The sequence below is a fragment of the Notothenia rossii genome (assembly GCF_949606895.1).
Source record: "Notothenia rossii genome assembly, chromosome: 8".
NCBI lineage: Eukaryota > Metazoa > Chordata > Actinopteri > Perciformes > Nototheniidae > Notothenia > Notothenia rossii.
In genome coordinates, this window is record NC_136906.1 from 37121320 (window position 1) to 37138802 (window position 17483).

At 42.0% G+C, this 17483-nt stretch overlaps 2 protein-coding genes across 5 annotated transcripts in view; both read left to right on the forward strand.

Moving 5' to 3' along the window:
* The window catches only part of fbxl16 (F-box and leucine-rich repeat protein 16), a 91016-nt gene that overhangs the window by 21181 nt on the left and 52352 nt on the right, over positions 1–17483 (forward strand). The window contains exon 1 of one of the 4 annotated variants that reach the window (XM_079643400.1): positions 5548–7324. The exons of 2 other annotated variants lie outside the window; for them this stretch is intronic. The gene's annotated coding sequence lies outside the window, so the exon portion shown is untranslated. One more of the 4 variants, XM_079643398.1, reaches the window with a different exon arrangement.
* Positions 10400–15842, forward strand: LOC307015042 (uncharacterized protein). The gene is made up of 2 exons (XM_079643391.1): positions 10400–13196; positions 13555–15842. The coding sequence occupies exons 1-2, from the start codon at positions 12800–12802 to the stop codon at positions 15690–15692; spliced, it is 2535 nt and encodes an 844-aa protein (XP_079499517.1). The 5' UTR covers positions 10400–12799; the 3' UTR covers positions 15693–15842.

A 17483-nucleotide genomic window follows, 5' to 3' on the forward strand; every position in this document is an offset into this window, starting at 1 on the left:
TCTGGCAGCAACCCGGAAACGGATGTCGGCGCGCAGTCTGGAAGGAAAACTAATTTCTCTGAAGGCTCGTCGAGGATCGATTATCGAGGAGGCTGTCTGGAGAAGCCGTGACCGAGGATACACTGATTTAGAGGAGAGAGGAGTGTCTCTGGAGGAGCTATAACCGGGGGTACACTGAAGTATTCTCCGGAGATGATTTCAGCCAACAGTGATGTTTAAAAGAGGCGTGATGCATGGCTGGATGTCAACGAAGCACAGCTCTGCAAACTGTTCCCGTTGTGATTATAAGTTATTCAAGATGATCAAATGTGCATCAGACTTTCTGCCCTTTACCGTTTGTTTGTTTACTCACTAATCACATCTCCCCTGGATGTTAGGTTATGCTTTCATTGTGAGGCGATGTTTACAGTGAGAACAGCTGCTGAGGTCAGTGCAGAAAGCAGAACAGTGTGTATAATATATATCGCTCAATATTATATGTAACAGGCCTACATTTCACACTTTATTTGTAGGCTTTAGGAGATATCTACCAATAAACAGTAGATATTTTTCATGAAACCATATAGTGCTTCACATAGTAAAATATACAAGGGCTGTAGCCTGATATTTAGTTATGCTTTAGGAGCTGTTTGTGTTTGTTGTACAATGTGTACGTGTGGTTGTGTGTGTGTGTGTGTGTGTGTGTGTGTGTGTGTGTGTGTGTGTGTGTGTGTGTGTGTGTGTGTGTGTGTGTGTGTGTGTGTGTGTGTGTGTGTGTGTGTGTGTGTGTGTGTGTGTGTGTGTGTGTGTGTGTGTGTGTGTGTGTGTGTGTGTGTGTGTGTGTGTGTGTGTGTGTGTGTGTGTGTGTGTGTGTGTGTGTGTGATGAGAGTTGATGGTGCAGGCAGACAGGCAGGTCTCAGTAGCTTAAGGTAGTCTGTGACATAAATGGTCAAAAATTTGTACATTCTCCATTAGCTTACGAGCTCCATGTTCAAGCGATCGACTATTCCTTCGCAATGTAGCATCACATTGGATATGCGCTTAAGTTGCCCTAGATTGGAATTATTCAGATCATTTCCCTATGACGAATTAGCACAAATGTGCTTAAAATGCATGAAAAACGCCCATTTTTCAAAATGGCAAGCTTTCTGGGGGGCGGGGCTAATGAAAAGCAATTTGAAATATGTGTGCAATCATAATAGCAATGTGTAAACAGCGTTTCGTGAATATGGAAAAACTATATGCAAACAGTTTGGAGCAATTTGCGACATGTAAATCGTCAAAAATGGTGTATTCGCTGTTAGCTTACGACCTCCACGAGTGATTTTTCAAAAATGTGCTCCGCAATTAAGTATCATATTGGATAGGGGCTGAACTTGTCCTGGATTGGAATTTTTCCGATCATTCCCCTAGGAGGAGTTGGCAAGAATGTGCTTAAAATGCATGAAAAACGCACATTTTTCAAAATGGCCGACTTTCTGGGGGGCGGGGCTAATGGAAGGCAATTTGAAATATGTGTGCAATCATAATAGTAATGTATATACAGCGTTTCGTGAATATCGGAAAAACTATATACGAGCAGTTTGGAGCAATTTGTGCCATGTAAATCGTCAAAAATTGTGTATTCGCTGTTAGCTTACGACCTCCACGAGTGATTTTTCAAAAATGTGCTCCACAATTAAGTATCATATTGGATAGGGGCTGAACTTGCCCTAGATTGGAATTATTCAGATCAATTCCCTATGACGAATTAGCACAAATGTGCTTAAAATGCATGAAAAACGCACATTTTTCAAAATGGCCAACTTTCTGGGAGGCGGGGCTAATGAAAAGCAATTTAAAATGTGTGTGCAATCATAATAGTAATGTATATACAGCGTTTCATGAATATCGGAAAAACTATATGCGAGCAGTTTGGAGCAATTTGCGGCATGTAAATCATCAAAGATGGTGTATTCGCTGTTAGCTTACGACCTCCACGAGTGATTTTTCCAAAATGTGCTCCACAATTAAGTATCATATTGGATAGGGGCTGAACTTGCCCTAGATTGGAATTATTCAGATCAATTCCCTATGACGAATTCGCAAGAATGTGCTTAAAATGCATGAAAAACGCACATTTTTCAAAATGGCCAACTTTCTGGGAGGCGGGGCTAATGAAAAGCAATTTGAAATATGTGTGCAATCATAATAGTAATGTATATACAGCGTTTCATGAATATCGGAAAAACTATATGCGAGCAGTTTGGAGCAATTTGCGGCATGTAAATCATCAAAGATGGTGTATTCGCTGTTAGCTTACGACCTCCACGAGTGATTTTTCCAAAATGTGCTCCACAATTAAGTATCATATTGGATAGGGGCTGAACTTGTCCTGGATTGGAATTTTTCCGATCATTCCCCTAGGAGGAGTTCGCAAGAATGTGCTTAAAATGCATGAAAAACGCACATTTTTCAAAATGGCCGACTTTCTGGGGGGCGGGGCTAATGGAAGGCAAATTGAAATATGTGTGCAATCATAATAGTAATGTAGATATAGCGTTTCGTGAATATTGGAACAAAGATATTTGAGTAATTTGGAGTAGTTTGGAGTCATTTGCGACATGTAAATCGTCAAAAATGTTGTATTCGCTGTTAGCTTACGACCTCCACGATTGAGCTATCAAAAATGTTCTTCTCAATTTGGCATCATATTGGATAGGGGCTGAACTTGTCCTGGACTGGAACTTTTCAGATCATTCCCCTAGGAGCAGTTTGCAAGAATGTGCTTAAAATTGCTGAAAAACGCACATATTTCAAAATGGCCGACTTTTTGGGGGGCGGGGCTAATGGAATCTCTTTACAAATATGTCCGCAATTCCATGAGGAATGTCTGTGCCAAAAATCGTGAAGTTCTAAGAAACTATATGTGACTACCACACAATAGGGGGTGCTAGTGAGCAGCTTTTTTGAAAAATTACGTATTTCTTTTATATTCTCGAAAAGGTCGTGGGCTCTGACGTGTGTCCCAAGTTTTGCGTCCGAAGCTCATTTTATGCTATCGCAATTTTAAAATAATGTATAGGCCACGCCCACATTCTGATTTTTTTGCGACACTTTAAATCTGAGTTCGTAGTCACCCTGAGAGTATGTCTAAAAAAATAATAATAATTAGTCTATCCGCTCAAGACAGTCTGAACCTATCTACCAAAACCTGTGTTGTTTGGATACATTGTTGATGAGTTAAGAGCATTTCTTTATAAGCCCCGTCTTTTTGCGAGTACGTTTTGATTAACGGCGGCAATATTTATCGTCCTAACATGCTCATTTTCTACGGTAATGTGTCTGACCGTCCACCGATGCTGGATATGAAGTTTGGTGTTGATAAACTGAAAATTGAAATTTAAGTGAATATTTAACTGTTTTGAACATTATGCTAATTTAGAAGAAAAATGTATGCGGAGCTTTGTGTTCCAAGAGGATTATTTGTAGAGCAGGTCCACCCGAATATGTGTGCAAAATTTCAGGTCATTCAGAGTTACGGTGCGACTTTGTAAATGTATTCCGAAATGGGATTTTGATAGGTGGCGCTATTGAGCACGTTGGAATATTTTAACCCATTGACTCCAGAATGTTGCAATTTGTCCCGGTCCTGGCGTCCGTGCAAAATTATACAACTTTGTCAGCATCCTAAAGGCCTCAAAAACAGGAAAGATGGTGACTAAAAATAATAATAATAATAATAATTCCACCAATAACAATAGGTTTCCTCGCACTTCGTGCTAGGATGCCGTCGGGTCCTAGCACATCCGTGCTCGGGCCCTAATAATAATACCACCAATAACAATAGGTTCCTCGCACTTCGTGCTAGGACGCCGTTGGGTCCGAGCGCTCCGTGCTCGGGCCCTAATAATTCCACCAATAACAATAGGTTTCCTCGCACTTCGTGCTAGGACGCCGTCGGGTCCTAGCACATCCGTGCTCGGGCCCTGATAATAATTCCACCAATAACAATAGGTTTCCTCGCACTTTGTGCTAGGACGCCGTTGGGTCCTAGCACATCGTGCTCGGGCCCTAATAATAATAATAATAATTCCACCAATAACAATAGGTTTCCTCGCACTTCGTGCTAGGACGCCGTTGGGTCCTAGCACATCGTGCTCGGGCCCTAATAATAATAATAATAATTCCACCAATAACAATAGGTTTCCTCGCACTTCATGCTAGGACGCCGTTGGGTCCTAGCACATCGTGCTCGGGCCCTAATAATAATAATAATAATAATAATAACAGCAATAATAATTGGGAGGGGGGGCGCGGCTGTTCTTATGTTCTCTGAGGGGAGGCTCACCAACCCACACTTTGAAAACCCCTCGTCTAAAGGTAGTGAGACGACAGTATAAACAGATTAGTGATCAATAGGGAAGGCAGCTTTCCATTCAGACACTGGGGTCGGATTTACAGTGTATTATGACAAATGGAGTAAAGAAACAAAGGGTACAATTAGGGGGTAAGCAGTTTCTAGATGATACATGATAATGATCAGAAGGTTTGCAATTCCAATACCATTAGGATGTAAAAAGGCTAGCAGTAATGATCAAGTCTGTGCCTGTTATATACAGTATATTCACAATCATGCATCATGTAATGCAATCACTTGATGTTACTGTAAAATATTGGCAGCTGAAGCCTTCCCTTGATTATTACACATTGCAAGACCCTGTCTCTGATGCATCCTGTGTGTTGTTTGCATGGGTAGTAGTTAACATTACACATCATATATATATACATATATATTCTCTGTGGTGTTTGGTAGGCTGTTACATAATACACATATGCTTGAATTATTTCTGAACCTGCAGTTGATTGTTGATTTAACACTGCATGTATTCCCCTGTGTGATTGACACTGACAGCCTCGTGCCTACACACGGTGTTTAGTTGCATCATTTTAGCTCCAGCCATTCTTCATCTCATGTCAATACTACCAGGTGCGGCGGTACAGTAGGCTAGGGAAGGCTAAGCCTTCCCAAATATTTGTGTCATTGCATCCTGGTAAAATAAAAATATAATGTATAATGTTGGTGTCATTGACATTAGCGCTGCTATGCAGCCATCTGTGCCGTGTACTACGAAGCCAGTTCAACATACCCTGGATATGTTTGAGTTATCTTAACTAAACCTAACAAACGAGATCTCGCTAAGCGGTCCTACGACGCTGGTTATCAACTCGGTAAATCAAGCCAGGGTTTCTATCTCCAGCTGAGAGCGCGTTCACGTGAAAGGGGCGGGGTTAGCTACATTTGACCAATCACAAACAGGGACAAGTGTACTGACAGCGCAGCGTCATACTTCATTAATGAAAAGTAAACTAATATTAGACAAATATGAACTTTAAACATCCATGACTTAAACATATAATGCAGCATAAAAGCCACATAGTTGAACCTGTAAGGAAAATACAGAACAACTGGTTAAAAAATAAATGAACTACAGAGTGTTTGAAAGCGTACAACAGTTTTATGATACTGCCCCATCTAAGACACGAGTGGATCTGACTTTAATTACATTTGAGTTGAGTGTTTCGTCAACTTAATGTGTTGCTTAAAATAATACTTCTGCATACAGTATTATGTGACAATGTAAGTGTTGCACGGCCAGATACGGCTCGAGAAGCTGACTCAGATAATATTGTGATATTATATGATCGATGATCGGATTGATGATGTGATTGTGTTTGATGGACAAGGAGATTCGGTTGTTGTCTTTAACCGAAACTGTGGCGTATTTATTCCTCTGCATGAAGTAAACACAATAATGCAGCAGCATTAATACACATGGACGTCTGCAACACACCAGTCTCAGTCTGCCATACAAACAACTGCGAGACTAGTACTTATAAAACATTCAGATATCAAATCTGTCACATTAGATCACAATACACTGTACAATTACAGTTACACTGGAAATGTATACACCACCGGCTAATTAGTATTTTTAGACATGTAAATAAAACAATAAAATAAACACATAGTACAAAACACAATAGACCAAAAACATGGGAGCAACAAACATACCTGCATGAAGTAAACACAATAATGCAGCAGCATTAATACACATGGACGTCTGCAACACACCAGTCTGTGGTGGGGAAAAGACGCCATTAAACATGCTGCAGGTGCTGTGTGTGAGTCCTCACAAGTGCTGCTAAACAGTACACTTAACTAAAAGCTTGCTAAAACACTCAAACTTCTGCAAAACAACTACACAGCAACACATTAGCACCATGGAATGATATTATAACCTTGTTTCACAGTTTAAGATGATATAAACACTGTAAACATCATTTAGAACAGAAATCTACAAAGAGCACATGACAAACTCTCCTCACCTCAGTCTGCCATACAAACAACTGAGTGAGAGAGGGTGCAACGCAGGTAGATGACGTCACTGCCGAAAGTGAAGACTTCAAAATAAAAGCATTAGCTCCCAAAACGGTCTTTTGTAGTAAACATACCAAAATAAAAGTGACAATAAATAATATTGGAACAATAAAATAAAACGTGAGGGATTATTGGTGGAATGCATTCCTGTATATTTATATACCTGCTACACAGTGGTTAATTTGAGCCGGATCCTGCCGGAACAGGATCCGGCACCTCTTCATTTTGGCCACCCTGTGTTCCGGCACCTATTTGGGCTGATCCGGTACCTCTCACAAAAAATAAAAATTAAAAATGGTTAAAATGAAATAAAATATGCAGATATTAATTTACAGAAAAAATCCCAAGAATTTCATGTCGTTTATTAAGATTAAGATTTGAAAGAGTCGGAGATCTGTGTTGACGCACTGAAAAGCTGGACCAACGGACAAACGTCTTTCACTTTTGAAATTCGCCACATGAGGAGCACGTCGCAGAGAGGAAGAAACGGTGATTCAATGCAAGCATGTCAAAAAGACAGTTACATTTACTGTCTTTCTTCAAAAAGAAGGAAGAGGTAATAGACACTTCAAAACGAGTCAGAAAAGCCTCCACAAGCAGCGACGAGGGCAGCTCCAGCGGTCATGTTGATGGTCAAAACCAGGAGGAGGTTAGCGCCGCAACAGCTAGCCAGCTAGCTAACCGACAGCTAGCCAAGCCCGGGCAGCGGGTCAGGTTCACCGCCAGCCGGAACAGGAGCCAGCTACCGTCAGCCAGGTGGACCACCAACAGCAAAGGGTGGGTACCCTGGCATCAACTAGCCCGGTACAACAGCCGGAGCAAGAGGCGAGCGGAACCGCGACATCAGCTGGCTTACAGCAGGAAGATTCAGTAGGAGAGGAGAGCGCATTGAGCGTAGAAGAGTGTGGGACGTCCAGCGACAGGTCAGTTTTTTCTAACTGTGGCCAAGAACTTGGAGGACCGTATGTTATCTCAAGGAGGCCGGATGCCAGATAAAACTGGATATAACAAGTTCATTGAGGAGTTGAAGGTGCTTTACGCACAATACTGGCCCGAGGACGCAGGTGCGCTGTATGGAGAGACTGAGGTTGAGTCACTGTGTCAGCGCTTCAATATTGCCAACCCGCGCGCAGTCATACGGGCCTACAGAACGTACAGAGACTCAGATGGTAAAGACACCCCCGATGAGCTGATGGAGTTACTTGTTGCTGTCAACAGCATTCCCATTGCAAGTGCTGAATGTGAGCGCGGATTTTCTCAAATGAACTTGATTTGCACTCCCAACCGTAGCTCTTCGCTCACATCTACCATGTCATCTTTACTCTTCCTAAATCTTGTTGGACCCCCCCTGGCTAAATTCAATCCAGTCCCGTACGTGAGGTCCTGGGTGGCCAAAGGACACAGAACTGCCACAGACACACGCAGTAAAAGCAGAAAAAAAGAGATAGAGGACAATCCGGACATGCTCGTGATGTGGGGTGTTTTAAACAACTAAATATGGTGAGCAAACATACTGTCTATTAATAGGCCGCCGTGCCAATCTTTGAATAGGCCTAATAAATATATTTTTTACACGTTAAACCTGTTGAGAAATTAATTGCTGGCTGTATACTGAAGTCCCACCTGTGGTGATGTGGGCCTATGTTGTGCGTACTAGCCTAACAAATTATAAATTATCGTCATAACATTTATACCATGGATACTATTTGAAATTGAGGCTTGTAAGTCCCACAGCGTTGCAAGTGGACATTTTCATGTTGTTTTCAGCACCTTTTCTGTATACGTTCCGGGACCTGTACGCGTCTCATCATCCCTGAGTTGTCATATGTACTTTGCGTTCCGGCACCTTATGATTTACAAATTAAGCACTGCTGCTACATGATATCAGTGTGATATGAATGATAAGTGCGACACGTCGGCGTCTTCCCTGTATACGGCAGTTTAAACTGTATTTCCTTTATCCTGTAATATGACTTGATAGATTTAAACTCCGCACACTGAGCTCTGATTGGTCAGCAGGCAGTGCTTTCACTGAGTTGATCTCTTTGCGTCAGGTGGAAAAAAGTTATTTAGCCTTCCCAAACCTGAGCCTCACGCGCAGCCTATGAATACTACACATATTCTAGTTTTACACATTTTACATTGTCATCTTACAAACATGCACCTTTGTGGTGTGTTATTGAAGGCTGATATATCTACAGCATCACTGTATGTATTGATGCAGATGAAGGCCAGACACCCACAGCAGCACAACACAGATCTCACTGTGTGAAGAAGATACAGAGAGGATCCCACAGCACAGTGAACCATCTCCACCTACTGCATAACGGGTCTTGTATCAAAACGATCCTATGGTCAGTCGCTGTTTGAAGGAGAATAGTTTTCACATGTTTTCTTCATTGGGTCATAGTGTTTTCATCGTCTTCACCATTTTGTTCTGTTCTATTCATAACAAGAGGCACACATTTTAATCATTATGCATTATGAACACTGAGGTGAAACTGCCTCAACGGTTGTCAGGACAAACGACTATTTGGCCCCAAACCATCATGTTAACTGTGTTAGCTAACAAAAGATGAGGGTCTTACAGTTCACAGCCAAAAGCTCCACTCAATTGACCCCATTATCAAAAAGTTACCAAAATTCATTTGTGAAATACTCTATTGTGGGTGGCACCTGATTGGTCCCTGGTTCTCTTCTCTCCCTTTAAAACTGGAATCCAACATGGCTAACTGAGCAAACATTTTCTCTTTTTCTGTCTAAACAAAAGGTATTTCTGAAAACAATGATGATAAAATGGTTAATTCCACTTCTGAATCTCTTTTTTATTTCCACGTTTTGACAGCTTTTCGCTTCAAGCTAAACTGGAAGTTGATAACTCTCAACTTTGTGCAAAGGAAGCCTGGAAACATCTTGTGTCGAAACGGTTCTTCTAGTTGGGGTTAATAGAGGCCTTTGTTCATTGAAACCTTGGAACAACATATCAAATAGTTTCTTCTTTGCCCTTTTATAAACTGGGTATAAAAAACTGCATCACAATATCTCCCGACGATAAACACAAGTTGATCCCAGCAGCTTTAACAACATGTATGCTCACAGAGAAAGTTAGAGATGTGAGAAAGTAGAGTCGCTGCTCAGCCGGCTGTGAGCGCAGAGACAGATACAGATGTTACTCTGTCCAGGGACGGATTTTTAATCCTGGCTCAGTGATTTCATAAAGATATGTTCATGATCTCATTTAGATATCTTTCTGTTTCTGTTGTCAAACAATAAAATTAGTAAGATTCCATTCCATTCCATTTCCTAAATACTACATTCAACACATTGACTGTATTAGTTCAACAGATTACACATGACTGTATTAGGTTAGTTGAAAGCAATAATATGAAGTTTGAATATAACTTAATAAAATATTAGGTTAAACTTAATGTTACTGCTTTCAACTAACCCTAATGGTTGTGTGGAATTTGTTGACATGATACATTTAATTAAAGTTTTTCAGTGCAGACTGTTACCAACACGACTAGCAACACTGCAATTTGTCTGTTGATATGAACAAAAGATTGTTATACCCGTAAATATACCTTTAAATCACGACTACTTTAGCATCCTGACTATTTTTATGGTAAATGATAAATGGACTGTACTTATATAGTGCTTTATCCAGTCTTTACAACCCCTCAAAGCGCTTTAACTACTACATGTCATCATTCACACAGAGCAGTACCACTTGCTTTAGTAAGCTAACACTCACTCACACTCCGTTGGCCATCGAGAGCACCTCAGGGTTCAGTATTTTGCCCAAGGACACATCGACATGTTGACTGTACGGGCTGGGATCGAACCTACAACCTTCTTGTTGAAAGACGACCGCACTCCCTCGCAGCCAAGTTATCGCCCAAAGCAACAACCGTAGGAATTCCAAAGAACTGGAAGCCCTGATCTTAGTGCTATGATTAATACTAAGTCAAACAGAAGTATTAATGAGTAGGCCAGAGCTGCCAACATACACGATTTTGGCGTAGCAGATACGATTTCCAGGCCCTAATTACGCCGCTACGCTTGACTTGAATATCCTACGCATTACCTAACAAATCGAAAAATGAATCGGTGAGCTGGCAGCCTCGTGCATGTGTTGACATCCAACCAGCACTAAAGCTCACATATAAGCCGTTTTATGATTCGTCCCTTGCGTTGGCAAAGAGCCAATAGGATCGGCTGTACTTCTTTTTTGTAATGCCCTCACTACTGTTACCAGGATGCTATGCTGTTTTGGCTCCCGCTGTTGATGAAGAATTCTATTCATGTAGACCAGTGCCGTGCGGTGAGGTTCGTAGCTGGCTTTCAGAGTCAGATAGGCCTATGTGAAAAATATGTGAAGTCAATAGAGTATATTAAAACATACCCGTACTTTTCGGACTATAAGCCGCGCCTTTTTTCCCATTTTTCGACGCTGCGGCTTATATAACGGTGCGGCTAATCTATGGATTTTTAAAGCTAACGGCCACCGCCTTTAACTCTATGGGCTCTATGGCCGGTCCGCGCACCCCCACCTTTAAGCGGCGGGTTCCAGCAGGAAAAGCTGGAGGTCGGAAAAGAGTGAGACAGGTAGCGCGCAAAAGTAAAAGTGGAACCGAGAGTGGTACGAGAGACAGAACGAGAGCAAGACAGACAGACATTACGAGAGCGAGACAGTTTGTCCCCGTACCACTGGTTGAAAACCGCTGCTCTAGATCACTGCCGGTACGTGCGCTGGGAGCGCACCGTTTAATTTTGAAAGTTGAAAAGTTTGTGTGTCTGAAACACTATGTGATACAGTACAGTTTACACAGCACAGTACATGTTCTGTAGCTACTATTGCACTAAATAGTAACACTTGAATACGTTATGCAAATATGCAACTTGTTTGTTGAAATGTTAATAAATGGGAGCTTCCTCAAACAGCCATCTCTTTCCCGACAATCCCCTCTGTGCACGAACCCTTACATATGGTAATTAAACATTAAAACACCTGCGGCTTATAGTCCAGTGCGGCTTATATATGTACACATCATTCAATTTAGCTGCTGCGGCTTATATTCAGGTGCGCCTTATAGTCCGGAAATTACGGTAATTCAATTGGCAGCTTGCACATTGACTACTGGTTGTTTTTCATATTCTATATAACTAGCTATCATTACATGCGAATTGAACGCTTCCATTTAAATCGTTTAGGTTATTTAAGTCTCTTGAGCTAGCTAGCATAGCAACTAGATAACTATAGCAACCAAAAAACACAACTTTAGCAGCAAAGTTTAATTTCTCAAACTCAGCTCACCAATACATTAAAAAAAAAGATTGTTGGGTTCAAAGTGATCACAACGACGTTGTATGATGTTAAATGGATGACAGACATTAAACAATCCCCTCGGAAACACTCGGATATCAATGTAATCTTGGCTAATAATTAAACGTACTGGTGGCTTTCCATTCTTCTGCATTTGCATTGTTGTATTTTGTGGCAGATTTATCGGGGTAAATCATTATGGTTACATACTGTTACATATATATATCGGGGTAAAACCATCAAGCATCTTTGTAACAGAGCAGGGAGGCATTATACAGGAGGGGATATTTCCTCACTAGCATCTTTGTTACAGAGCAGGGAGGCATTATACAGGAGGTGCTAATTTCTCACTAGCTCCGCTAGCCTTTCTCTTAAATTCAACGGCGCGTGCCGTCTAACATAGACAATCACACTGTGACTGGTCGATCGAGTTATCTTCTGTCCCGTCGTATGAAACAAGCATTTTAGCTCAAGCAATGATCTCAGTAAATCGGGACGTGAAGTGATTAATGGAGTCTAGTGTCCAGGCTTTCGCACGCCCTCCTCATTGAGACAGAGATAGCCTACTGTTTGCCTCCCCTCTGCTTTTTCACCGCAGGTTTATGTCAGATCAGCAAGACTACAACACATAGGCCTACCTAAAATACATTACCTACTCAATGGATAGAAAGGACATAATACGAGTGTCTACAAACATTTCACAGACAATGAGAGAAAAAGGCATGCGTTTAATCCAGTTTGTGAGGGATTGCTCAATCTGACGTGAGGCGCCGCTCTTTGCTGCCTTACCCCGCTTGTCTCCTCCCTGTTTGAACCATAGACTGGTTTGAACAGGTCACGAGCAAATTCAGCTATTTTGGTTATAAAATTATTTAAGATAATTGGAATCATACAAAAATTACATTTATAGCACAGATAAGTAGAAAATATTAATATCTGTTTTATTTCATTATATAATTTAACATATGTGTTGTGTTTTTATTATCTTAATTTCTAATGGACCAATGATAATTCGTGAATACACTATGCCCGCGAAATCGCGGAGCGAGCTGTCAGTTGAAGTCTATCAAAAATGGATGGTGAACGTACTTGTCCTCCGCCGAAAAAGCGGCGAATTTCTGAACAGCACTTCAAGCTAGAATATAACGCAGAATGGCCGACCATCACCCGGTCGAAGCTGGACGACTTCCACGCTTACTGTATGTTGTGTAAGGCAGATTTTAGCGTGAGGCATGGGGGCCGACACGACGTTGAAAAGCACACCAGGACTGCTAAACACACGTCATACAAGGCGGCAGTGGAAGCTACAAGGCCCATCGCGGGTTTCTTTACGGTTGACAGTGACACCAGTGTCATAAATGCCGAAGTGCTCGCTGTGGACTTTCTGGTGGAACACAACATCCCGATCGCGGTGGCCGACCACATCGGGCCACTGGTGAAAAAGATGTTTCCGGACTCGAAAATCGCTGGTAAGGCTCAAATGACAAATAGCCTCAATTCATCTCAAGCATTCATAGTCATAGATTTATATCTGTATACTGTCACAATACACTCTACAATCTGTACAGACTAGCCTATATAAAACAGTTACAGTACTGCCCTGGTTGATAATCTGATTTAAATCTTGCAAATTAATGATTGCTAATTTATACTGATACTGTATCATTCTGATAAACATTTTTCATTTTATGTAAAGGTGAAAAAAAAATAGCCTAGGCCAACTTACTCTACAGAGGATTAATATCATGATTGTAATTCTGCAATTCTGTGTAATCTAGAGTATAATCATGATAATACAATTCAATATTTTTGTGATTGCAATTGCAGGAAAGTATGGGTCTGGTCGCACAAAGAGCAGCGCCATTGTTGGAGCCCTTGCCAAGGAGGATGCGTCTGTGATCACGGAGGCAATGAGGACAGCTCCATACTCCCTAGCCACGGATGGGAGCACTGACTATGGAGACTGTAAGCTGTATCCTCTTGTTGTGAAGTACTTTGATCGAGGACTTGGGCGTGTTCTGACAGTACTGCTATCTTTGCCAGAGTGTCATGAGGCATCTACTGGGCAGAACATATTCAAACTCATTGACAATGAACTTGAGAAACGTAGCATATCCTGGGACAACTGCATGAGTTTTGGGGCAGATAATGCCATGGTGATGCAGGGACTCAAAGCTGGCACGGCAGGCTACATCAACAAAAAAAACAGTGCAGTATATGTGCTGGGATGCCCGTGCCATCTAATTCATCTAGCTGCAGAAAAAGCTGCTGCTCAGCTTCCAGTGTCCATTGAAGAGCTTCTGGTGGACATATACTTCTACCTAGACAAATCCAGCAAGAGGAAACAGGGACTGAAGAAATGTCAGGATCTGTGTGGAGTGGAAATGAGAAAGATTGTTAAACATGTAAGTACGAGGTGGCTCTCTTTAGATAAATGCATCGCCAGGTTGTTGCAGCAGTGGCCTGCATTGCTGCAATACTTTGAGTCAGAACAGTCTGGGCACAGCAGCAAGAACAAATCCACGCAGAGCAGCAGCAAGGACAAGACCACGCAGAGCAGCAGCAAGGACAAGACCACTCACAGTGTTAGCAAGGACAAGTCCACGCAGAGCAGCAGCAAGGACAAGTCCACCCACAGTGTTAGCAAGGACACATCAACCCACAGTAGCGGCAGCAAGGACAATTCTCAGTTTGATTTGGCAGGCTATCTCTTTCGCCAACAAAACCTAGCCAAATTCAGTCAGGGAAAGAAAACACCAGCAGCTGCAACCACACAGCCCAAGACTGCAACGGCAAAGCCCAACACATCTAGCGCTGCACCCACTCGGCCCAAGACATCTAGCACTGCACCCACTCAGCCCAAGACATCTAGCACTGCACCCACTCAGCCCAAGACATCTAGCACTGCACCCACTCAGCCCAAGACATCTAGCACTGCACCCACTCAGCCCAAGACATCTAGCACTGCACCCACTCAGCCCAAGACATCTACCACTACACCCACTCAGCCCAAGACATCTAGCACTGCACCCACTCAGCCCAAGACAGGGGCACAACAGAGAGTGCAGAGGGCATGTCAACATCTGCAGGACCCAACATTCCATCTTTACTGCTACTTTCTGAGTGCGGTCCTGCCGATATTTGATGAGGCCAACACTCTGCTGCAGCTAGACAAACCCTGCATACAAGTACTACACAGGACTTTGACCACACAGCTGAAGAATCTCTTGAACCGATTTGTGAAGCCTCAGGTGATCAATGCAGCTGCTAAGGTTCACCAGGTACCATTTAGGGAACCAAGCAACCAGAAGAGCAATGAGACCTTGTTCATTGGGCAAAACACCAGAGACTTCATAGCAGATCACCCTGAGCTTGAGGAGCTGCAGCTGGCCCAGGTCTTCAGCGCTGTGCGGGCATTCTACATGAAGGCTGTTGAGTACATGGTGAAGAAGTTTCCCTATGATGACCCAGTGTTACGGAATGCTTCTGTGGCTGACATGTCTGCACGGGACAGCGCAGACTTCAATTCTGTGAGGTACTTCACAGGCAGATTCCCCTGCTTGAAGATGAATGCTGAGGAGATGGACAAGCTTGAGGGTCAATTCATGACCTACCAAACCGATGCTCTGCCAGAAAGCATCACCAGCTGTGACAGACCAGACACACAGTGGCACCTGATGAGTCAGCTGAAGGATGGAAATGGCCATCTCAAGTACCCTTTACTCTGCAAGGTAATGCTGGCTATCTTCTGCATCTTCCATTCCAATGCAGACTGCGAACGCATCTTCAGTCTTGTCACAAAAAACAGAACGGAGTTCAGACCTAGTATGGGAATGGAGACCCTGAGTAACCTCATTACCCACAAACAATTCATGGTGGCAAAGGGGTCTGTCTGCTACAAGCAGGCGTACTCCAAGACAACTCTTGCCAAGGCCAAGTCAGCAACCTATGACCATCTAAAGTGAGAGGTTGATCAGATGGTCATGTCACAGCCAAAGGTTCCCTTGAGTTGAACTCTGTTCTAAAAAAGGCTGTGTACAGGTTTTTCATGTGTTATTGTTCAGTATTGTTTCATGATGAATTCTGTTCGGTTAATAAAAATATTTTTTTGTGTATGTTGGTGTTTAATTGTATGCAACAGTACAGGGAAAAGGAGAAATTATACACAAAAAATTTACTTTGCAGAAAAACATGTCCTAATATGACCTAGATTGCATCTCAGAGCATGTAAAGTCTCTGGCTTCTGATAAGATAAGATAAGATAACTTTTATTAATCCTGTAAGGGAATTGCACATGTTATAGCAGCAGGGTGATAGGAAAAGGAATAGGGAACTATATATACATACAATTTACAGTAAAATAGAAACAGTTGAATACAAAAGATAAATAGAAATAAGTAAAGTAAAAATGAAATAAGGGGGCATTCTGGGGGCTTCGGCGGACCTCGGACCCCCCGCCGGAAAAAAAATTGCCTTCCTCCGCTCGGCATGCTACTACTTTCTATAACACAATGTTGGCAGCTCTGGTAGGCAGGTGCTGTTGGTTGGTTACTGATGAAGCTTATTAGAAGGAATATCAGTGCCTCGTTGCCTTCTGTGCCTCCTCCCTCACCAGAGCTATTTTCCAAAACCTCACAGTACTCCAGTTGTTTTCACTAATCTGGGATAGCTTCTGTAAGCTTTTTGTTGACTTTCTCCTTAGTGAAATTCTCTCTGGTAGATAGTGATCGGGTGTATGTATATGTCTAGGGCTTTTATTTTGAAAGTTCAGAATGTAAAGAATGTTGCTTTAGTGCCATGCTGGGGGAAGACAGAGCCCTCCATCTTGGATCAGACTACGGAGCCTCAGTGCTTTTTTTATTACTTTCAGAAGTAAAGGCAGAACTCAGGTGCTATTGCCATTTTCCCTGGCAGTCGCAACGTCGAAGCATTCATTGAGTCTACAGCCGGTACATGTTTTAATCATCATTTCCTTCATATAGTAACAAAGCCAATACGTTGTCATACCATCCAGAAGACATTATCAGCTGTGATTAAGCCATCATTTTATGATAACACTGGTTTCTGACAAAATCAACATGATGGAGGAGGAAAATCCATTTTAGTCGGGACCAAGAGAAAAAGATACTTTAACAAATTGACAGACTTTAAGTGAACGTACTAAACACATTATCCAGCTTCTGGTGTTTTGTACAGGAATGAGCTCATTTGAGGGGGTTGGTCCCTGGCTCCACAGCTTTAGTTTCTTTGATAAAGACCCTGAACCCAAAAGTTTTTGAAAGTGACAAAGAGTACAGACAGCCAGAGAAGGAAGAAGTATTCAGATCTTGTACTTAAGTAAAGTACAAGTAGTAGAGTGTATGAATACTCTGTTACAAGTACAATACTGCATTCAAAATGTTCCTCAAGTACAAGTAGAAAAGTATTATTATCAAATATACTTAAAGTACCAAAAGTAGCGACAATAAAAGTGCAGATTGGTCCATTTCAGAATAATATATAATATGTTTTATAATGATTGATCATGAAAGTGTTCTCAAAGCTGGTAAAGGTGCAGCTAGTTTGAATGACTTTGTATACTGCAGGGTAGCTTTTGGATTTACTCCAGGTGGAACTAAAGTCTGATTTAACACTTGATTATATTTCACATCATTCATCCACATCTGTAAAGTAACTAAAGGTATTAAATACACGTCGTGGAGGAAAAGTACACCATGTACGTCAGATCTGTAGTGGGGTAGAAGTACAAAGTAGCA